This window comes from Vigna radiata, unplaced genomic scaffold (assembly GCF_000741045.1).
Source record: "Vigna radiata var. radiata cultivar VC1973A unplaced genomic scaffold, Vradiata_ver6 scaffold_261, whole genome shotgun sequence".
NCBI classification, from domain to species: Eukaryota; Viridiplantae; Streptophyta; class Magnoliopsida; order Fabales; family Fabaceae; genus Vigna; species Vigna radiata.
In genome coordinates this window covers 437,445-459,065 of record NW_014543981.1, presented here as the reverse complement: position 1 = coordinate 459,065, position 21,621 = coordinate 437,445, and the positions used below count along the sequence as shown (strand labels likewise).

Sequence of the window (21,621 nt, the reverse complement as noted above, 5' to 3'; positions counted from 1 at the left end):
CAAAGGACTAAAAGCTTCCACTTTAGACAAATCCTAGGTAAGAGAGGTGAACCACAAGGGTTGCTTAAATACCAAATCTTGCCTTAGCCAGATTTATCTTAAGCTACTTACTAATTACCCTTTAAAATAAAATCACTTTTAAAATCAAAGGACACAACTCACAAACAATTAACAGACTCTAAGACTCCTAAAACGGGAGACAAACACAGCGGACTTTATTGTGACAGAAGTCACACCTAAACCTGAAACACAAAATCAAAGACAATAAAAAGAAAACAGTTAAAATTGCCAAGAGTTGGAAAGAGCACTAAGAACTCATCATATCTACTTGGACTTTATAAAAGTCCCTTTTACAACACAAACTAAGACTAACAGTGACAGTTGGGTTGCAAGCCCATCAAATACAAAGAAAAATAAAAACAATACAAATGAATCTCCTATGCTACGGTCCTTTGGTTCATTCAGCTTTCTTGCTTCATCTTGCACAATGTCTTCAAGTGTCCATGTTCCTTTCAACTCTCAAATCTAAATCACGAAACTCTGTGGGTCTAATCCTTGTTCTCGGTGCAGTTGATGCAGCTAAAGGAATTTTCGTTGCTTCCAATTGAAATTTGCTGCACAAGAATTCACTCAAAATCAGTAGTTCAATCGATCCAACAAAGCACAGTTCACAACCCAATCAATTTAAGCAAATAACTTCCTTATTCAGATGGTTGCTTCGGGCCTGCTCCACTAAACTAATCCCAATTTCTATTATTACACCCTGCAATGCTCAGTTCTAATTTAAGATCTGACAATAAAATGCAATGCAGGAATAGTATTTGCAATTTCTAACTCAGCATTCCACATGTCTAATTAAACCACGAAGTTACAATTCACTTTCAAAACAGTGAGTAGATCAATGATTCAGCAGGCAATGTTTGAACTAAGATGAGTGCAATGACAGTTTAAACATTCACAAGCACAAATAGCATCACCAGGAAATCAGTAAGCACATTCAAGCATTCAATATCTCACTGAATTCAGCAAACAATTTATGAACTAAATTGATTTCAAAAGCTTCTTAAACAGTCACAGCTGCTCTAGTTTGATTACTCCAATTTCCTTTCCTGCACCATGAACAATCCAAAACAGTTAAAAGAAAATTGATTCTTTCACAAATTGTCAAGCAATTAGGCCAAGTCAGCCTTACAAATCTCACAACACTCAAGGTTTCTCTTTAGGAACATAAAGCACACATGCAAGGTTTGGAAGGGAAAAATTCTCCCCTGGCAGTTTAAGGCTGGAGAGTCTTTTAGACCACCACCACCTAAGATGCTACCAAGCACACAAACCCTCTTTCAAATTCCAGAAATCAAAGAGTGAACATGCTTCTCAAACCAGATTGGCTAGGCTAAGTAAAGTGAAGACAGAACAGAGACAAGGCAATGGAATGATAACACAGATCAGACTCTACTCAGAGCTCTAAACTAGATTTCAAAAGCAAAGAAAAGCTTCAATTATAATCAGCAGATTAGAATGCGCATGTGATGGACAAAACCAGAGTTATCAATCAAGACAAGCAAGAAATAAAAGTTTTCAAGAAGGAAGGCACTCAAAAGGATCCTAGGAATAGCTCTAGAGCAGATTAACAAAGCAAGAAAACAATCACAAGTCAAAAAGAAGTTCAGACCAGATGTGCAATGCAGAAATGATAAATTGTTTCTGGAAATGCGTTACTGAAAATGCAGTTTGGTGCAGAAATTTTGATTTTGCATTTTGCATATTACTAAAACGTGTTGCACTGGTCCAATTAGCTTTTTAATTTTCATTCCAACCTTTTGAATGTTTTAATTTTTTTGTATTGACTCAAGTTTTTGCTACAACGTGCAAATAAAGCTCAATGCACCAAATCGGTTTTCATATCAGTATCACTTCTGCTGCAGTAGCTGAATTGAACCAAAATATGCTTAAAATTGGATGAGTAAGATAGTGAAAATGCCCAAAACAGTTTATATCCACTTTAACTTTGCACAAACATGTTTGGTTGATGGATTTAAACTTGTTTGACCAGTTTTTCTTAGCAGATTCAATATCTATAACAATTTGACAGATTCAGTTCATGTATTAATCACAACAAGCAACTCTAGTATCCAATTTTTGAAGCAGGGATTCAAACAGACCTTGGACCGTAAATTTGGTTTAAAAAAAACAATTAAAATGTGCACAAAGTGGCAGAAAAAGTAAAGGATGGCTAACAAAGATCTATGTGCTAAGACCAGAATTAAAACGCAAAAAACAAAATGACTCAACTAGCAGACCTGCAGATCGGTCAACTGCATATTGTGATTTCTGGAGTGTATAACGATGCAACCAGATTACTTGCATTAAACAAGTTGCTATTCATATGGTGAGCACAAATTTACCATCATAGAACACAAACTCCATCAGAATACAAAATTCACACATTAAGTTCAACTTTGCAATCAGATTCGGTCTATGCTTCAGTTGGCAATGCACTGAAAGGAAAATTTCGAATCATTGAGCTCTTAAATCATTGCTCTTTTAGTGTGATTCTTTCGAAAAAAATTCAATCAAGAACAGCAGGTTTGTGCCAAACCAGTTTTACTCATAGTTTTGACAAAGTAATGAATCAACATACATGACCAGACATGACAATATTACATCTAAAATTAAAAGACTCAATAGCACATGACCGATTAAAATGAAAATAACACTGACTCAAGGCACATAACAAATCTAAAAACTTAAGACAATGCAGGAAAATAATGAACAACTCAATAAACGCAACAGAAACGCAAATCAAATGAACAACTCATGGATCAAACCAAGAAAAAACAGAGACACAAACAAGAAAACAAGAAACAGTGAAAACAAAATCAGAGACAGAGATAGAGATACTTAGCTTTGTCGCGTGGACGCAACCTTGCTCTGACTACCACTTGATGGAAGACGCCTTGAGGAACTGACCGATTGGCGCAATGCGAAAACAAGTAAAGCTCCTCCAAGCTTCTCCGACGAGAGATACGCAGCGGAATTGAGAAGAACACTTCAGACCGAAAGAGAAATTGAAGAGAATAAGTTGAAAACCCTAATCGGACACCGAGAACCCTAGTTTGGTGAGGAGACTCGAAACAGACCGATTAAACGGTGAGAATCAAAGTTTAACCGGTGGAAAAGTTTTGGATTAGTTCAAAAGATGTTTTAATCGGAGGATATCAAAAATCAATCGGCGAAAACGATGGGAAATGGTGAAGAGGATGAAGATCTGTGAGAAAACCTAGCAGAGGATATGTGAAGTGGCTAGGTTTTATGGAAAGGATGAAATGCAGATTCTGTAAGGAGGAAAACTTACGCGGACGAGCACGAGAGAGGAACTGAGACGCGGTTCTGAAGCACTTGAAATGAAGGAGACACAAATGGTTTCGGTGAAATGCAAATCTGATGTGTTGTGGATGATGTGTCAAGCACTAAAGAGGAAGCATTGACGCGTGCCACTGAAGATGTGGCTGCAGATGAGTCATGCTTCGTGGAGGATGACGTCGTAATGAGAGAGAAAGCACAATGGTAAAAATGGAAAATGGAAGAATGAGGTAGTGTGCTGGAAGGTGGCTAGAGGGAGTCTTTGGACTCTCTAGCCTATGACTTTCAAGAGAGAATGGTTTCTATTTTAGAAATCTCAATTCTCATTAATCTCAAAAGTGGGAAATACAATTAGGATCTGGGTATTTATAGTGACCCATGCTCCTTACAAGCTACACTACACATATAATAAATTGTAGAGTTAAGAAAAAGAGGACTACGTCAGGGAGGATTCCATCAATCAACGAGAGGGATTTACCTCTCGGCCGAGGGGGATTTACCGCTCAGTCTTTCACTTCAGATTCTTTTTGGGGGATTCGCTTTGATTTATAGTCCATGGGGGACTTTGTTTGATTTATAGTCTTGTGACCTATAAGATATATATTATAAAAAATATAGGCGACACCGTTCGGTCTTTGATTAGATGACAATATCTCGTAATAGTATTTGAAATACCCTCTTCCCACCTTTCTTCGATGAAGGACCTACAAACTTAGTTGTTTGTGATAATAAAAATTTGATTATCTTTTTCGGTGAAGTAGGAGTAGGTCCCCTCTTATATATAATGTTATATGACTATTAAATAATATATATGATAAATCTTTCGATCACAATATATTTTGAATTGCATTGAATAAATAACACATAAAGGAGGCATCAAAACCGTCTTGAGATAATATTGCCATTGATAATTTTTTCTATTACAACAATTATTTCAATCATAGCAAATGTGCTTATGCTTACGCATTATATATAATGTCATATATGATAAAAGCATGGAAATTTCACATTTTTCCAGGTAACAATAATCCATCTTTTGAAAAGAAAACCCGTCGTGTGTCAGTATATGATAAATGTTTTTCTTATAATAATATAACATATTTTTAATATATCAGATATTATATAATATATTACGAACTATATTATATATTTCGGTTATATCATATAACCATTATTATATTATACATATTTTAATATTTACAAAATGGTTGTTATAATATCTATTATCAATTAGATATTTTATGAAAGATTCATATTTCAAAAATACTTATCTAGTTGATGACGTCTCACGTAGAGATGATGATTCTTGTAGTGTAGTTTTCACTTTGATGAAAGTTTGTGGTGATGATAGTGATGTCGAGACCGAACGTTCGTCTTGGTTTCTGATGATCTTTCTGGTGCTTTATTGTTCCTTCATGCTCTTTGTGGTCACCATTTGGGTTTGCCGCTCAGCCCCACGGTGGGCGCCAAAATGTTTCGGTAGATATTTTATGGGACCGAGACACTAAGTTTTTCTGACGTGTCCTCCTCGCTTGCGAACGCCTGGGTAGTCTGAGTCGCTCACCTTCCTTCAACTTTATCTGCTTGGTTGCCTTTAATCTGGACCGTTCAGTAGACTTCTTGACCATGAGGGGGGAGGGAGGTACCTGCAAAAGGCACTCCGACGCTCAAGTTAGGAGCGGTTTGATGAACCTCGGTTCATAATTGTATGTTTAATGATTTTGTTATCATTGTAGAATATTTCTGAATGTGATTAGAGAGTGATTTGAAGGTACCTGTCTTATGGCCCTGACTCTTTATTTATAGTTTGTCTTGTGGACCTTGAACTGATATAAGTCCAATAAAATATAAATAGAATAAAATATAAACAGAATATAAAATTAACAGACTTACCTGAAAATCTGGTTAGTTGTTAAATATCTTTAAATAGATATTCTTGATTATCCTTTGATTATTTTATCTTNTGCTNATCAATATCTTTAATAAGATATTCTTGATTATTTTATAAATAAAATATATCGTAACCGCTCGGCCTTGATATTATACTGTACATTATGCCTCCCAAGTCCGAGTTAACTGTTCGGTTTTCATCGAGGTTAACTATAGGACTTATGAGTTTGAAGGAGGCTTTTCTCGTTGTATTAAGGAGCTTTGCTTTTCATGTCGTTGTATCTTATTCGGGTCGGACGGTTGAGTACATGTGATTCGGTCATTGTCAGCTTTTTGGTTGACGAGAGGGATTTATCGCTCGATTTTTGTTTTCAACTTTCTAGTTGACGACAGCGATTTACCTCTCGGTTTTTTCTTCAACGAGAGGGATTTACCTCTCGGCCGAGGGAGATTTACCACTCGGTCTTTCACTTCAGATTCTTTCTTAGGGACTGGCTTTGATTTATAGTCCATGGGGGAATGTGTTTGATTTATAGTCTTGTGACCTATAAGATAATATAATATAAAAAATATAGGGGAGACCTTTCGGTCTTTTATTAGATGACAATATCTCGTAATAGTATTTGAAATACCCTCTTCCCGCCTTTCTTCGATGAAGGACCTGCAAACTTAGTTGTTTGTGATAATAAAAATTTGATTAACTTTTTCGGTGAACTGAGAGTAGGTCCCCTCTTCTATATATCATGTTATATGGCTATTAAATAATATATATGATAAATCTTTCGATCAAAATATATTTTGAATTGCATCGAATAATATCACATAAAGGAGGCATCAAAACCGTCTTGAAAAAATATTGCCATTGATAATTTTTGCTATTACAAGAATTATTTCAATCATAGCAAATGTGCTTATGGTTACGCATTATATATAATGTCATATATGATAAAAGCATGGAAATTTCACATTTTTCCATGTAACAATAATCCATCTTTTGAAAAGGAAACCATTTGTGTGTCAGTATATGATAAATGTTTTTCTTATAATAATATAACATATTTTTAATATATCAAATATTATATAATATATTACGAACTATATTATATATTTTGGTTATATCATATAACCATTATTATATTATACATATTTTAATATTTAAAAAATAGTTGTTATAATACCTATTATCAATTAGATATTTTATGAAACATTCATATTTCAAAAATGCTTATCTTGTTGATGACGTCTCACGTAGAGAGGATGATTCATGTAGTGTAGTTTTCACTTTGATGAAAGTTTCCGGTGATGATAGTGATGTCGAGACCGAACGCTCATCTTGGTTTCTGATAATCTTTCTGGTGCTTTATTGTTCCTTCATGCTCCTTGTGGTCTCCATTTGGGTTTGCCGCTCGACACACGGTGGGCGCCAAAATGTTTCGGTAGAAATTTTATGGGACCGAGACACTAACCTTTTCTGACGTGTCCTCCTTGCTTGCGAACGCCTGGGTAGTCTGAGTCGTTCACCTTCCTTCAACTTTATCTGCTTGGTGGCCTTTAATCGGCGTCGTTCGGTAGACTTCTTGACCAGGAGGGGGGGGGGGAGGTACCTGCAAAAGGCACTTTGACGCTCAAGTTAGGAGCGGAAATAAAATATATCGTAACTGCTCGGCCTTGATATCATACTATACAATTATTATTATTAATCTTATTATACACAAAACTGAGAGCAACTAGAAAGGAAATACAATAAACAAGTAAAGCATAGCCAAGAAGATATAATGCGAGAAGTGAGAGACAAGTAAAATAAACATTGAATTTCTTAACAATAAATAGCAAGTACACAAAGTATTAATTCCATAACTAAAGGAATCGTGTTGTTGCCAAGAAGAAAAATAACTTACTAGCACTAGTGCAAAAACGTTGTTTAACGTCACCAAATAGACGTTGGTTTGTTGATAATCCGACGTATATGAGTGGACGGTGGCATTATGGTAAATAGCTTGGTAACGTAGACGTCGATTTCCAGACAATGCGACGTCTATGATATTGTAGACGTCCCTACTGCTGCAAACAGATGTCTAATGGCCTAAGGTAGGTCAGAAGACAGTCTCGTGACGTCGGTGTTCACGGGGGGCCGACGTCTATAAGGCTGCAATTAATGCTTTCACCTAATTCCCAGGCGCTTAGACGTCGCTTAGTCAATCGGCGACGTTTACGGCCTGAATGGAAGGTGGAAAGATAAAAAATCTTCAATTTAGACATTGGGGATTTGTGCACGCGACGTCTACGTGCCTGTAATTAATTAGATTCACCAAATTCGAGGGCCATAGACGTTGGCTAGAAGGGGCACCGACGTCTATTTGCCTGTAAGTAATGATGTGCATCATTATAGGCGTCAGCGCCCCATCACAACTGTCGTCAACATCCCTGACAGGAAATCAAATGTCAATCGTTTCAGCTTCCTAGACGTCGGTTCCCGTCGGTTCCCATTGTTACCAACGTCTAGTGGGATTCAAAAGGTCAGTTGAAAAGTTAACTTGGACGTCGAATTAGTAACGGAACTGACGTCTATAGTCATATAGATGTCGGTTATGTGGAGAAACCGACGCCAGTTTCATTTTAAATAGACCGCAAACTCTTCGCGGCATTCAGTTTCTGATATCTTCCTCTTCCTCTTCTCCTTTTTCTCTTGCGGCACTCTTCTTTTTCTCCCTTTCGGCACGTCTTCTTTTTGTTGTGGCGTTCTATTGTTGTTTCTGATATCTTTATCGTCTTCCTCCTCTCTTTTTCTCTCTTACGACATTGCATCCCAGGTGCGTGGTTTTTTTTTTATGCTTACCGTTTGTTTAGTCTTTCATCGATTATCTTCTGGTTCAACTTATTGAAATTTACTTTCTTTATGTTGTGTTTTAGTGCAGTTTTGTTCCTCTCTTGGGATAACGTAGTAACACATTCTCCCTTTGCTAGCGGCCTCCTGGAAATAGCGGCGTCTTTTGAATTTCTTTTGATCGTTTCAACCCAAAAACGACCCTGGGTCGTTGTCTAGTTTTTGTTTCACCGTGATTTTTTCTTCTTGCGGATGAAAAATGGAACTAAGCAACCACCCAGGTTCGGTTTTGGGTTGAAGGGACCATAAGAAATTCAAAAGACACAAGCTTTTTTTTTGGGGAAACTAGCAAAAGGAGATTGTGCTACTAGGCTATCCAAAGACGGGAACAAAACTACACTAAAACACAACCACTGTATTAGACGTCGATTAATGCAACAACTGACGTCTATATGTGCTCTTAGACGTCGGTCTTTGTCATGTTCGACGTCTATATGTGCTCTTCGACGTTTATTAACGTCGTTCGTGGGCACTAACTGACGTCATTATAGACGTCTGTGGTTAAGATGTCGGACGTCCCATTAACTGATGGGGGAAAGGGCCAAAACAAATAACAACTTATCAATGAGTAATAATGCAACAGAAATTCAATCCCCCTTCTTGCGAGAATCTGTGAGGAGCACCAAACAAGTAGAACAAAAAATAGAATCCAAAGCACAAAGAGACACCAACAATTTTTAACGTGGAAAACCCCTCAATGCAAGGGTAAAAACTACGAGTCGTCCAGACCAAAGAAAAATCCACTATGATCAATNATAGGGTACAAAAGAGTCTCCAATAATAATACCAAATGGTATTTTCAATAAGCCAAATTAACTAAGCACAAATGCTTACAAATGAGAACAAAGAAGATGAAAATCCTCCAAAATAGGGCTGCTGGTGCGGGACCGATTTCTCCTAAACTAGACCTCCGATTGACGATCCGAACTGTCAGAATGAAGAACCATATGTCTGGAACCTACTGTCCAAACATTAGCTCGATCCAACGGTTAACAACTTCACAGCGTCAAAAACACCAGTGCAGGTTTAGGGTTATGCGAGAATGGCTTTCTCTCTTTCTTTTTCTCTTACTTTGCTTTTGCCTCTCTTCAAATGACTCTCTTGTGCTCTACTAATCTGACCCATCTCATTTTAGCCTAATGAGACATAATGGACCACAATATTTGGGCCTATTCTCCACATATGAAGGGAGCCCAATAACCCAACAAATCTTACCCTCACAACTATGTGGACATATCCGCCAAACCAACGATCTCATAACAAACTTCAAACTTTCCTCTTGGCCATGCCTTGGTCATCATATCAGAACCATTATCATCTGTATGAACTTAAGCTAGTTCAACCAACTTAGCATCCAAAGCATCATGTATCCAATGATACCTCACATCAATATGTTTGGATTTAGAATGAAAAGTTGGATTCTTACTAAGATGAATAGCACTTTTACTGTCACAATACAACAAGTATTTATCTTGCACAAAACCAAGCTCCTGTAAGAATTTCTTCACCCATAACAATTCTTTACATGCTTCAGTAAGTGCAATAAACTCTGCCTCAATAGTAGACAACGCCACACACTTTTGCAACTTTGATTGCCAAGCCAAGACTCCCCCTGCAAACGGAATCAAATAGCCTGAAGTAGACTTTCTGGAATCAATGTCTCCAACCATATCTGAATCTGAGTAACCCACCAAAGTAGGCTTACCACCTCCAAAACAAAGCCCCAAACCACTAGTACCACGAAGATACCTCAAAATCCATTTCACAGCATTCCAATGCTCTCTACTTGGATTTGACAGAAATCTGCTAACTGTACCAACAGCGTGTGCAATATCAGGCCTTGTACATACCATTGCATACATCAAACTACCCACCGTAGAAGCATAAGGAACTTTGCTCATAGCTATCTTCTCAACTTCATTTGAAGGACTTTGTTTAACACTCAACTTAAAATGAGTAGCAAGAGGAGTACTTACAACCTTAGCATTCTCCATTTGGAATCATTGCAACACCTTCTGAATGTAGTGCTCCTGTGATAGCCAAAGTTTCTTCTCTTTTCTATCACGAGTGATACTTATACCAAGAATCTTCTTAGCAGCTCCCATGTCTTTCATGGCAAATGACTCGCCCAGTTGCTTCTTCAACCTGTCAATTTTGGAAACGTCTTTTCCAACAATAAGCATGTCATCAACATATAGCAACAATATAATGAAATCATTCTCAGAAAATTTCCTGACAAAAACACAATGGTCAGAAGTAGTCTTCTTGTAGCCTTGCTCACACATAACAGACTCAAACTTCTTATATCACTGCCTCGGAGCTCGCTTCAAACCATATAGGCTTTTTCGTAGCCTACACACATAGTCTTCCTTGCCTATAACAAGAAAACCATCTGGTTGCTTCATGTAAATCTCTTCCTCCAAATCACCATGAAGGAAGACTGTCTTCACATCCATCTGCTCAACCTCCAAATCAAGAGTAGCAGCTAAACTTAACACAGTTCAGATAGATGTCATCCTCACCACAGGTGAGAAAATCTCATTGAAGTCAACACCCTTTCTTTGTCTAAAGCCTTTCACCACTAATCTGGCTTTATATCTGGTAGATGTAGAATTGCTCTCTTGCTTCACCCTGAAGATCCACCTGTTCTCTAAGGCTCTCTTACCCTTAGGCAACTTCGCCAAGTCATAAGTGTGATTATCATGCAGAGATTTCATTTCATCCTGCATTGCATCCAACCACTTTTGTTTTTCTTCACTTTCAACGGCCTCCTCATAACATTGAGGTTCGCCCTCATCAGTCAACATCACATACTCATCGGTAGAGTACTTCTTAGAAGGTTGTTTAGGCCTGTCAGATCTTCTGGGTTGAGCTTCAGGTAGCTCAAGTACATCACCAAGACTCTCATCATGTTCCTCTTCATCAACATTATCAATAGGAACATCCAAGCTATCTCCAACCTGCTGATTATCAATATCACCATTTTGTTCATCATCATGAACATCAATATCCAAATCATAAATAGACAACCGAATTGGATCAACATCAGTCACATTACTGTCTTCCTTAGGATTAGACTTCTCCACCTTATCAATATCTTCAATAGTTTGATATTCCATGAATTGCACATCATGGCTTCTAACAACTTTCTTTTCAACGGGGTCATACAACTTGTAGCCAAATTCATCCTGACCAAAACCAATGAAGATGCATTGCCTTGTCTTCACATCCAACTTGGATCTTTCATCCTTCGGAACATGAACAAATGCTTTACAACCGAAGACACGCAAGTGATCATAAGTAATATTCTTTCCAAACCAAATCTTGTCTGGCACCTCAGATTTCAAAGCAACTACAGGACTTAGATTAATAACATACACTGTTGTAAACAATGCCTCACCCCAGAAATGCTTAGGCAATTTTGGTTCAGAAAGCATACACCTAACTTTTTCAACTAATGTCCTGTTCATCCTCTCCGCTAAACCATTCAGCTGAGGAGTTTTGGGAGGAGTCTTCTGATGTGCAATACCATATTGTCTACAATAAGCATCAAATGGTCCACAATACTCACCACCATTGTCAGTATGAATGCGCTTCAGCTTCTTGCCTGACTGCCTCTCAACCAAAGCATGAAATTCTTTAAACTTTTCCAACACTTGGTCCTTTCTCTGTAGTGCATAAACCCAAAGCTTCCTGGAATAATCATCATTAAAAGTAACAAAGTAAAGTGCACCACTAAAAGAATTTACCTTTAACGGGCCACAAACATCAGAATGCACCAATTCAAGCAACTCTGACTTCCTGGACGAAGGATGCTTCTTGAAGGATACTCTAGTTAGTTTACCAGTCGTGCAGTGAGAACATTTCTCCAACTCTACATTCTTCAATCCTGAGAGAACATCCTTTTTAGCTAAGCAGTTAAGCCCCTTTTCACTGATGTGCCCAAGCCTTCTGTGCCACAAAGATGACTCCATATACACGGCATTCACACTGTCTTGAGCAACCAAAGATTTTGTCCAGTAAAGCTTAGAGCTTTTCTCTCCTTTAGCCATAATCAAGTTACCTTTGGTGAGCTTCCACTTTCCAGAACCAAAGTGGTTATCAAATCCACCATCATCAAGTACCTGCACAAAAATCAAGTTAAAGCGAACATCTGGAGCATGTTTAACTCCTNTAAGCAGCAACTGCATCCCCATGTTGGTTTGCAAGTGAACATCACCAACACCAATAACCTTAGACACCCCATCATTACCCATCTTCGATACTCCAAAATCACCAGGCGTATAAGATGTGAAGAACTCCTTCTTGGATGTAACATGCAGTGTAGCACCACTATCAATTATCCACATGCTCTCATCAGATACAAGATTAATAGTGTCATAATCAAGAAGACAAACAAGGTCACCACATGTAGTAGTAGTAACACGATCACCATCATCATTATTTCTTTCTCTCTGCTTACCCTTTTTGTCTTTGTTCTCTTTCTTCCATAAAAAACAGGTCTTCTTTATATGCCCTGTTTTGTGACAATAGTGACACTCCACATTCTTGTATCGAGATCTGGACTTGCTCCTGCTTTTATCTCTACCACTGTTTTGTTNTTTCTTNTNGCTNCTCCCCCTATTCTCTNTAATANGCACTTNTGAATGAGATGAAGTNCCNTGNGTCTTCCTTCTCATCTCCTCATTAAGAGCACCACTCTTTGCCATTTGCAAAGAAATATCACCATTAGGGGTAGCACTTATCATGGAAACTCGAAATGTCTCCCACGAATCCAGTAAAGAGTTTAATAAGAACAAACCCAATAGATCATCATCAAATTTTATACCCACTCCTGCTAATTGATCATAGCGTCCTTAAAATTCACTCAAGTGATTTGAAACAGGAGTTCCTTCCTTGTACTTTAACTCCACAAAATTTTTCAGCAAGTACAATTTATTAGTCCCTGACTTAGAGACATACAAGGGCTCAAGCTTATCCCATAGGCTTCTCGCATGTGTCTCATTAGCAACAAAATTATAGACATTGTCATCAACAAACTGCCTGATAAATCCACATACCTATTGATGTTCAAAATCTCATTCAGATGGGGGAAAGAGCCAAAACAAATAACAACTTATCAAGGAGTAATAATGCAGCGAAAATGCAATCCCCCTTCTTGCGAGAATCTGTGAGGAGCACCAAACAAATAGAACAAAAAATAGAATCCAAAGCACAAAGAGACACCAACAATTTTTAATGTAGAAAAACCTCAATGCAAGGGTAAAAACCACGAGTCGTCCAGACCAAAGAAAAATCCACTATGATCAATAATAGGGTACAAAAGAGTCTCCAATAATAATACCAAATGGTATTTTCAATAAGCCAAATTAACTAAGCACAAATGCTTACAAATGAGAACAAAGAAGATGAAAATCCTCCAAAATAGGGCTGCTGGTGCAGGACCGATTTCTCTCAAACTAGACCTCCGATTGACGATCCGAACGGTTAAAATGAAGAACCATATGTCTGGAACCTACTGTCCAAAAATCAGCTCGATCCAACGGTTAACGACTTCACAGCGTCAAAAACACCAGTGCAAATTTAGGGTTATGCGAGAATGGCTTTCTCTCTTTCTTTTTCTCTTACTTGGCTTTTGCCTCTCTTCAAATGACTCTCTTGTGCTCTACTAATCCAACCCATCTCATTTTAACCTAATGAGACATAATGGACCACAATATTTGGGCCTATTCTCCACATAGGAAGGGAGCCCAATAACCCAACATTGACGTCACCGGTTTAAACGTCGGTTTATGAATAGACGTTAAAAGTCCAAAATAACCGATGTTAAACAGCGTTTTTACACTAGTGTTGAAGTCACATTACAATTTTATATTTGAATCTAATGAATTAGTTTTTTCGCCAAGTTTGTCTTTCCAAGTCGTTTTGATTCACCGTATATGAAATAGACCGTTGTGTTCTTGACCACCAATGACCAAAACTCACAAAAATCTCCACCTTGTCTTCAGATTCTAAATTTGAGATTATGCCATGCCAATCTTCGTCGTTAAAGGACATTATAGTGTCATGCTTGTGTATTTGACATGTGCACTTTGTGTAGTTAACAATTAAGACACTTCTATGACATTCAGTTGCCACTATTTCAGGGGTTGATGAATAAACAACACACAAAGCCATTCCTTTCATGTCACAATCCTTAGGCACAGTGAAGGTCCCTCACCCGTATGGCCCAACCAATAAGGATGGTTCTCACATGCGAGACTAACATCACAACACTAACTACTTTCCAATCCCTGTACCAGCAGATCAAAGGCTTAGTCATGTATGTAATTTTTCTATTCAACTAATCACCTACAATCACTACTTAATCACTCAAAATTACAAATATGGGCATTTTTAATTCAAATTATAATGTAATACATAGATAAAAAAAATTGTCAATGGTTTTGTTGTGCATCTCTGTTTAAGTTTTACGGGCCTTTCAATTTATATATTTACTATCAATGGGAATCTAACAAACATGAACCAAGTACAACATCATCGTTTGATTCGATCATTAAAATTATGTACTTTTTAATGAAGCATTATGACTATAGAAACCACAATTGAAAAAAGATGACTATTCTAATTTGTTTAGATACTGTATTAGGATCAGTTCATGTTGTATGCACACAAAGGTCAGAGATAGAGAAGGAACCTTAGAAACACTATCGCTGAGAATGTTCAAGAATTGATTGCGACTTCCAACACCAATCAAGGAAAACCTCAAACTATGATTTGTTGATTCTGTAAAATTTACACCGTATTCCACAAAAATTGTGTTTAGCTGCTTAGATAATTGAAACTCCGTGTCACACTGAACCGAAATACTTCGAATATTTGCAAGGCAGCTATGCAATGGTGCAAGGTTTCGCCAATTATCATTCTCCATATCCATGCACAATGGCCTAATGTAAGATCGGGAATTCATTATTGGTGACATCCATGACCGAATGATGGAAGACAAAATATTATGTGACAATCCTTCAAATCCACGTAGGGATATATATCCCATGTGTTTTGAGTTTACAATTGAACATGGCACTTGTTTCACAGCAGTGTTTTCAGAGATTAGTGTTATCAAGGATTTCATCTGCATTATATCTTCCTCCAATATGTCAATCTTGAAACAACCAAGGATGAATGTTTTTACAGATTTCAGCTTGTATACCTCTCTCGGGAGACTGCTTAGCCTTGTGCAGTCCTTCAAATTTATCAGTAGCAAATTACAGAGATCTCCAATGGATGGGTGTACCTTCAATAAACTTGGGCAATATTTTAGAATGAGTTGTTCAAGACTTGGTAGCCCTGAAAAGTCAGGTGTTTTTCTCAAGTACTTGGAGTTACTAAGATTAAGGAATTTTAACCACTTTAAAACCTACAAAGATGGGTTTTTGACAAAAGATTAGAAAAGAAAATAGAAAAAACAACAGTTATAATCAGAACCAATTACACTATATCTATGTTGATTAACCCACGAGTTTTAAAAGAAAAATCCATTTAATGAATACCCGGGCTTGTTTCCAGACGAGTTGAAGATTACTATGCTGTTGGGATAAACTTAAATTTAGAGATTTATTATTTTATTAGGTTTGGGTATAGTAATATTTGGTTTGATTTGATACAGATAAAAGAGGAATGAGTAGTTATGATTTTGTGTTTGTTAGGTAGAATATTATTTTATGATAGAATAAGGAGATTTTATTTATAGGTAAGTTGATATTTTATTGTCAGTTTTTATTATTTGTAATTGGTCCAAGGTCCAATTTGCACCTATTTAAATATTGTCAAAGTTTAATGAAAATAACCCATAATAGATTGAAGAGTAATATTATTTGTGTGAGTCACTTTATGAATGTGTGTATAGGAAGATTTTCCCAAAATATGCTTTAAATCAAATGAAATTACATTTGTCATATGAAAGTTGTTTGGAATGTATCGTGAAGGAAACCCTTTCCAACAAATCCATCTCAGTTCTTTAGAAAGGTACCCATAATCTCCTACAAGTTGTACATGATCTACTTGTAGCAGTCTCAATCTCTTCATTTCTTTGAAAGCATGAGCTTTGAAGCAATCTCTGCTGGTTGAATGCAATTTCAGGGACAACCCCTGAGTAGCTTGTGTCCCCTGTGATGTATATAACAAAGAGATACAATTGGGAAATCTCTCAATATGTGTTGATAAATGATACTTAGTGATGAGTCTAACAAGTTAACAACACAATCATTGCACTAAAAAAAGGAAAGAATTTCAAAAGAAGTTTCAAAATCGTGTAAAGAATGTTCTTACAGTTTTATTTCTCAGTACATGTTTTACATCGTCATGAAACCCTAACCGACTCCTTTTCTCCGGTTCCATTGGCCATCTTTGACCAATAATTTCTCTTCCCATGTCTCGTAACAAAGGATGCATTTCAAGTTTATTGTTCCTTTCAACTTTTACGAGGCCACGTTCTATGAGAACTGTTATTCCAACATCAGCATGTTGTCCACATCCATTTAGTATCTCTGTGACACAGCCTCTGTCTTTACCAATAAAGAAACAACATACATCAAGAAATATATCCTTCTCCATGTCATCACGTAAACCACGAAAACTTTTTTCCAAATTTTCTAGAACGTGATAATCAGCAAATATTTTTCGAGCTAAAATTGTACGTTTCCACGGTGCGAATCTCTTAGAAAATATATAGGAACCAACGGCAACAAGAGCTTGTGGTAGTCCTCCACAACAAATAACTATCTCTCTTCCAAGTTCATTTAAGTCTTCTCTTGGTTTTGCATTTTTAAAGGCATGCCAACATAAAAGCTCAAGGGAATCATTTTCGTTCATCAAATTCATTTTATAAACAAAATCAACTTTGAGTTTGCTCAATAGTCGAACATCTCTAGTTGTAATGATGATCACAGTTCCTTGACCGAACCATTCACGATTCCCGCATACGTTTGCTAATTGCCAAAACTCATTCACATCATCAAGCACAATGAGCAACTTTTTTCTAGAAAGTTTATTCTCGATGATACTTCTTCCCATCCAATCGCTTTTCACCTTGAACTTGAATTTAAGGGCCTGATAAATAACTTTATTTTGCAAATCAACATGCCGATTTTCTTGTCTAATATTTTCAATAAAACTCTTACCAATGAATTGACGATAAATTCGATTATAGATGGCTTTGGCTATGGTAGTTTTACCTGATCCTCCCATTCCCCATATCCCTACCATACACACTTTGGCGGAATGATTTTCAATACTTCCTACCACCTTTTTCACATGGGACTCTAATCCAATAGGAAATTCGGCATGAGACAAGTCTCCATAACCCAGTAATGTTTGAACGCGACTAACAGCTACCTCCACAAGTTGAGCATCATGCCTTCATGATAAATGGTAATTAATGTATTACGAAATATAAATCACAAACTTAAACTATGCTTCATTCAATTTCAAACATAAGAAAGTAGGAAGTTCATTTGTTTACCTAAAATCTGTAACATTCCAACCATTGATACCTGCAGCTATGGTGAGTGCTCGGCTCCACCTGGACAATACATCTTCCAGTTGTTCTCCTGAATAGCTTTTGTGTGCAGATTCTTCTAACGCTTTTTTAAAATCATCTTTTGGATCACGTACATCGAATGGGTCAATCTCGTAAAATACTGGCAGAACTATTTGGCCAAAAGTTTCGCGGCATTCAATGATTTTTTCAAGCTCACGAAGACAGCAGGTAGATTTAGTGTACGTTTTGGAGGAAACGATTATTGCGATCTTAGAGCATGCTATTGCTCGCATGTGCTCTTCCAGCTGCATTCCCTCCTCCAGATTCTCAATGTTAATCAATGTTTTGACTTGAGCTTGTAAAAGGACAGAATGGAGATGAGAAACGAATTTTCTCTACATGTCTTCTCCCCATGAACACATCGTATATGAAATGAGGTCCCGATTTGAAGAAGGATGAAGATGATGATGAAGAAGAAGCGAACTCCATCAGAGGAATTGAAATTAAGTCTTCGAAGGTAAAACAATAATGACAAAAGATGATAAAATTACAGTTTTTTATAGTTTATCATCTCATCGAAGAGTCTCAAGAAATTTAAGGATGAAATATATATACGTGACAAATGATAAGTTAATGTTTTATATGTAATCTCGAGGTCCGTCATGACAGACCCATATATGTTTTATATTTTTCCTCGTGATCCCAGCTCAGTAAGCATACCTTTTTTTCTTTGAACTTTACTTTAGAACGACAAGTAGTGCATTCATCAATTGGATTTCACAATTCAATTCAAAAGACTCTTTTAAAGAAAAATATCGTGCAATGTTTTTAAGAACGAAAAATAAGATAATAGACTCTATATTATATTTAAAGAAACCAGGATTAGTATGTAAAATTAATATTTGTTATATAATCTCGAACTGCGTTAGAAAAAGCTGAATTTCATGGAATAAAAACTGTAGTTAATTATTATTACATATTGTATTATTTACTGATAGTGAAGAACCTATCAAAGCCTTACCAACGGATGGAACAGTAATGGGAAAACAAAAATCTATAGATAACATTATCTAATTTATAAGTAAAATGAAAATAAAAATAAATGAAAAACATTCTGGTTTGACAAACATTCTCCACCGAAAGCACTTTGGATTGCTTTTGTGAAAGCAGAGAATAGTTAGTGATCATCTATTATATATTCTTTAATATATATCTGATGGTGTCCCATCGTTTAATATATTCTTAAACCCATCTACCATGGTTGCTTACTTGTTGATTTGTTTCTTCCACATTGCAATTATTGAAGTCCGCTTTAGATAAATTGTTGTTCGAAGAAACAAATTAAAAAAAAAAAAGTTAAGTTGTTTAGATAAGCTCACATCAATTTATATACTAAATTTTTAGTTTTTTATTTAACTTCCCCAAATATTAATATAAGCTTATCTATTTTATAAACCTGTTCAATATATTCTCACTTCTCAGTCTCCGTTTATTCATATAGATCTGGCAAGTCAAGTTCGCATATTTTTTTCCTTGATAATTTCTGATAGTATCTTTCCTCTGCGACTATGGCTAGGTTTATATTTCTCATATCATTATGCAATGTTGGTCATGAACGCAAATTTATAGCTAATTATTCAACGGATACTTGTGCTTCTCTTCATTTCTTTCTCTATTTTTAAATATTTGTAGCGGAGTTCTACTTGAAGGTGTCGAGAAATACTAGAAGAGATGCTAAATAGTGTTTCCTAACTTTTTTGCAAGTTATGATTTGATCATGATGTACATAACACTTGTGTGTTGTTTACATTTGCAAGTTATGATTTAATGCATCTAAGTAAGAGTGTAAACAGGAACGTTACGTGTCGTAAAGCATGTTATAAGAAAGTGAGCTAGGGAGAGGTTACCAGAATACATGATTTATCAATAGACAATAACACACAAGATGTTTTACACTAGTTCACCTGTTAAGGCTACGTTTAGTTCTCCTCTAAATTAACTTAGAGGGTTCCACTAGATGTTCAATAAAGTACAGTTGAGCTTAACTCACTCCTAATTGTGTAGTATTCACCACTCTTGGTATCCCTAGACGCTCTCAATGCCTTTGAGAAACCTGTCTAATTTAGTTTCCCTCACTTCTGGTTGTGTAGTATTATATACAGAATATTATATACGGAACCTAATCCGTAAATAATTCAGGTATTATATATGGATCTTATGTACGGATAATAGAAAATTATTTATATACGAAAATTATATACGGATATTTATATACGAATTTTCCGTATATAAATTCCGTATTTAAATTTGGCGCAAGGTGGCGGGAAACATATGTACTGATTTGAGCCGTATATAATGCCAAATATCCGAATGTAACTATATCCATGCGTTAGCCACTGATTTTACATACGGGTTGGGAAAATAATTTACTTAAAAAAAATGAAAATGAAGTAGGTTCTGATTAGAATAAGCTGAAGCAAACCCTGAAGCCTACTATTCTCAAAACCTTCGAGCTTTTCTCTCGAACCCATTGTTCTGAAACCCTCGAGCTTTTCTCTGTCCCTCGAGCCATATTTCATCTCTTTGTCGAAGCCTCTCGATTTCACAACTCTGACTCGAGCTCTCTTCGCTCTCGTTGTGCCTCTCTCGCGCCCTTTTCATTGTCGTTGTCCCTTTCTTGAACCCTTGGTTCTTCCCTCCTCTCTGTCAAACTATCGTAGCGGTTAGTGTACCAGTTCTACAACCGAGGAATCTATAGGCGAGGCAAAAAGTCTACCACTTTTTGCCTCGATTAAGAACCGAGACAAAAATATGTATATTTTTGCCTTGGTTCAAATGCAAACAAGGTAGTAGAGGGTGTTCCTTTTTAAGAATTATGAAAATGATGATGAAGAAGCCAACTCCATCAAAGGAATTGAAATGAAGTCTTCGAAGGTAAAACAATAAGGACAAAAGATAATAAAATTACAATTTTTTGTAGAGTTATGATCTCATCCAAGAGTCTCAAGAAATTTCAGGATGAAATATATATACTTGACAAATTGTAAGTTAATATGTTTTATATGTAATCTCGAAGTCGGTTATGACAGACCCATATATGTTTTATATTTTTTCCTTGTGAACCCACCTCAGTATTCATACTTTTTTTTTCTTTGACCTTTACGTTAGAACGACACTTTAAGGAGTGCATTGTTGAATTGATTTCAGAACTCAATTCAAATGATTCTTCTTTAGACAGATATCATGCAATCTTTTTTAAGAGCGAAGAATAGTTGGTGAAAAGATAATAGACTTAAAGAAACCAGGTTAGTCTGCAAATATTAATATTTGTTATATAATCTCGAAGTGCTTTAGAAAGAGCTGAATTTCTTTTATATAATGGAAAAACAAAAATCCGTATATAACATTATTTAATTTATAGGTAAAATAAAAAATAAAAATAAATTAAAATCATTCTGGTTTGACAAACATTCTGCACTGAAAGCGCAAAAATTTTGCACCGAAAGCACTTTGGATTGCTTTTGTGAATACAGAGAACCGATTCTTTAGTTATATTTTTGGTTTGACAAATGTGACATCCCAAAAATATCATATTCACATATAATATAATAGGATTCAGCTATGACAATATGTGAAAGCAGTTAAGAAATAAAGATGACAGTATTTAAATATTTATACAGTCATCCGAAATTTAGTGGAAATTAAAACGAAATAAAACTTGAGTACAAGTTCCCCAAAGTTCTCCAAAATACAAAATAAACTAAAGATCGAAGGATGCCTAGAGAGTGTTTCCAAAAATTAACAAGCTATAGAAATAAGAACTAATAAACGCCCTAAGTACTAGGGGCTGAATCTTCCTCAGTCTCCCATGCCTGCTCCAAGGGTACCTCATCACCTACTGCTCACATCCAAAGGATTGGATGATCATCGCAAGGGGGAAGGCAAA

At 36.4% G+C, this 21,621-nt stretch overlaps 1 protein-coding gene and 1 long non-coding RNA gene across 2 annotated transcripts in view; both read right to left on the bottom strand.

The window, feature by feature from the left end:
- Positions 1–14,756: 14,756 nt before the first annotated feature.
- Positions 14,757–17,986, bottom strand: LOC106755112 (TMV resistance protein N-like). Its single transcript, XM_014637208.1, has 4 exons — positions 17,658–17,986; positions 16,466–17,552; positions 16,190–16,303; positions 14,757–15,554 (listed from the first exon to the last, which is right to left on the bottom strand). Exons 1-4 carry the CDS (start codon positions 17,984–17,986, stop codon positions 14,757–14,759), a joined length of 2,328 nt encoding a protein of 775 aa, XP_014492694.1.
- A 3,311-nt stretch (positions 17,987–21,297) lies between these two features.
- The window catches only part of LOC111241223, a 2,924-nt gene continuing 2,600 nt past the window's right edge, over positions 21,298–21,621 (bottom strand). The window contains exon 3 of the long non-coding RNA XR_002667057.1: positions 21,298–21,573. This is a non-coding gene — a long non-coding RNA (uncharacterized LOC111241223). The remainder of the gene's footprint in view (positions 21,574–21,621) is intronic.

Excerpts from the sequence above, each read along its gene's own strand:
- LOC106755112 (XM_014637208.1), bottom strand. The coding sequence starts at position 17,986 with ATGCAGCTGGAAGAGCACATGCGAGCAATAGCATGCTCTAAGATCGCA. Across the intron at positions 16,304-16,465 it reads ATGTACTGAGAAATAAAACT|GGGACACAAGCTACTCAGGG; the intron begins GTAAGAACATTC and ends TATACATCACAG. Across the intron at positions 15,555-16,189 it reads GACTGCTACAAGTAGATCAT|GTTTTAAAGTGGTTAAAATT; the intron begins GTACAACTTGTA and ends CCATCTTTGTAG.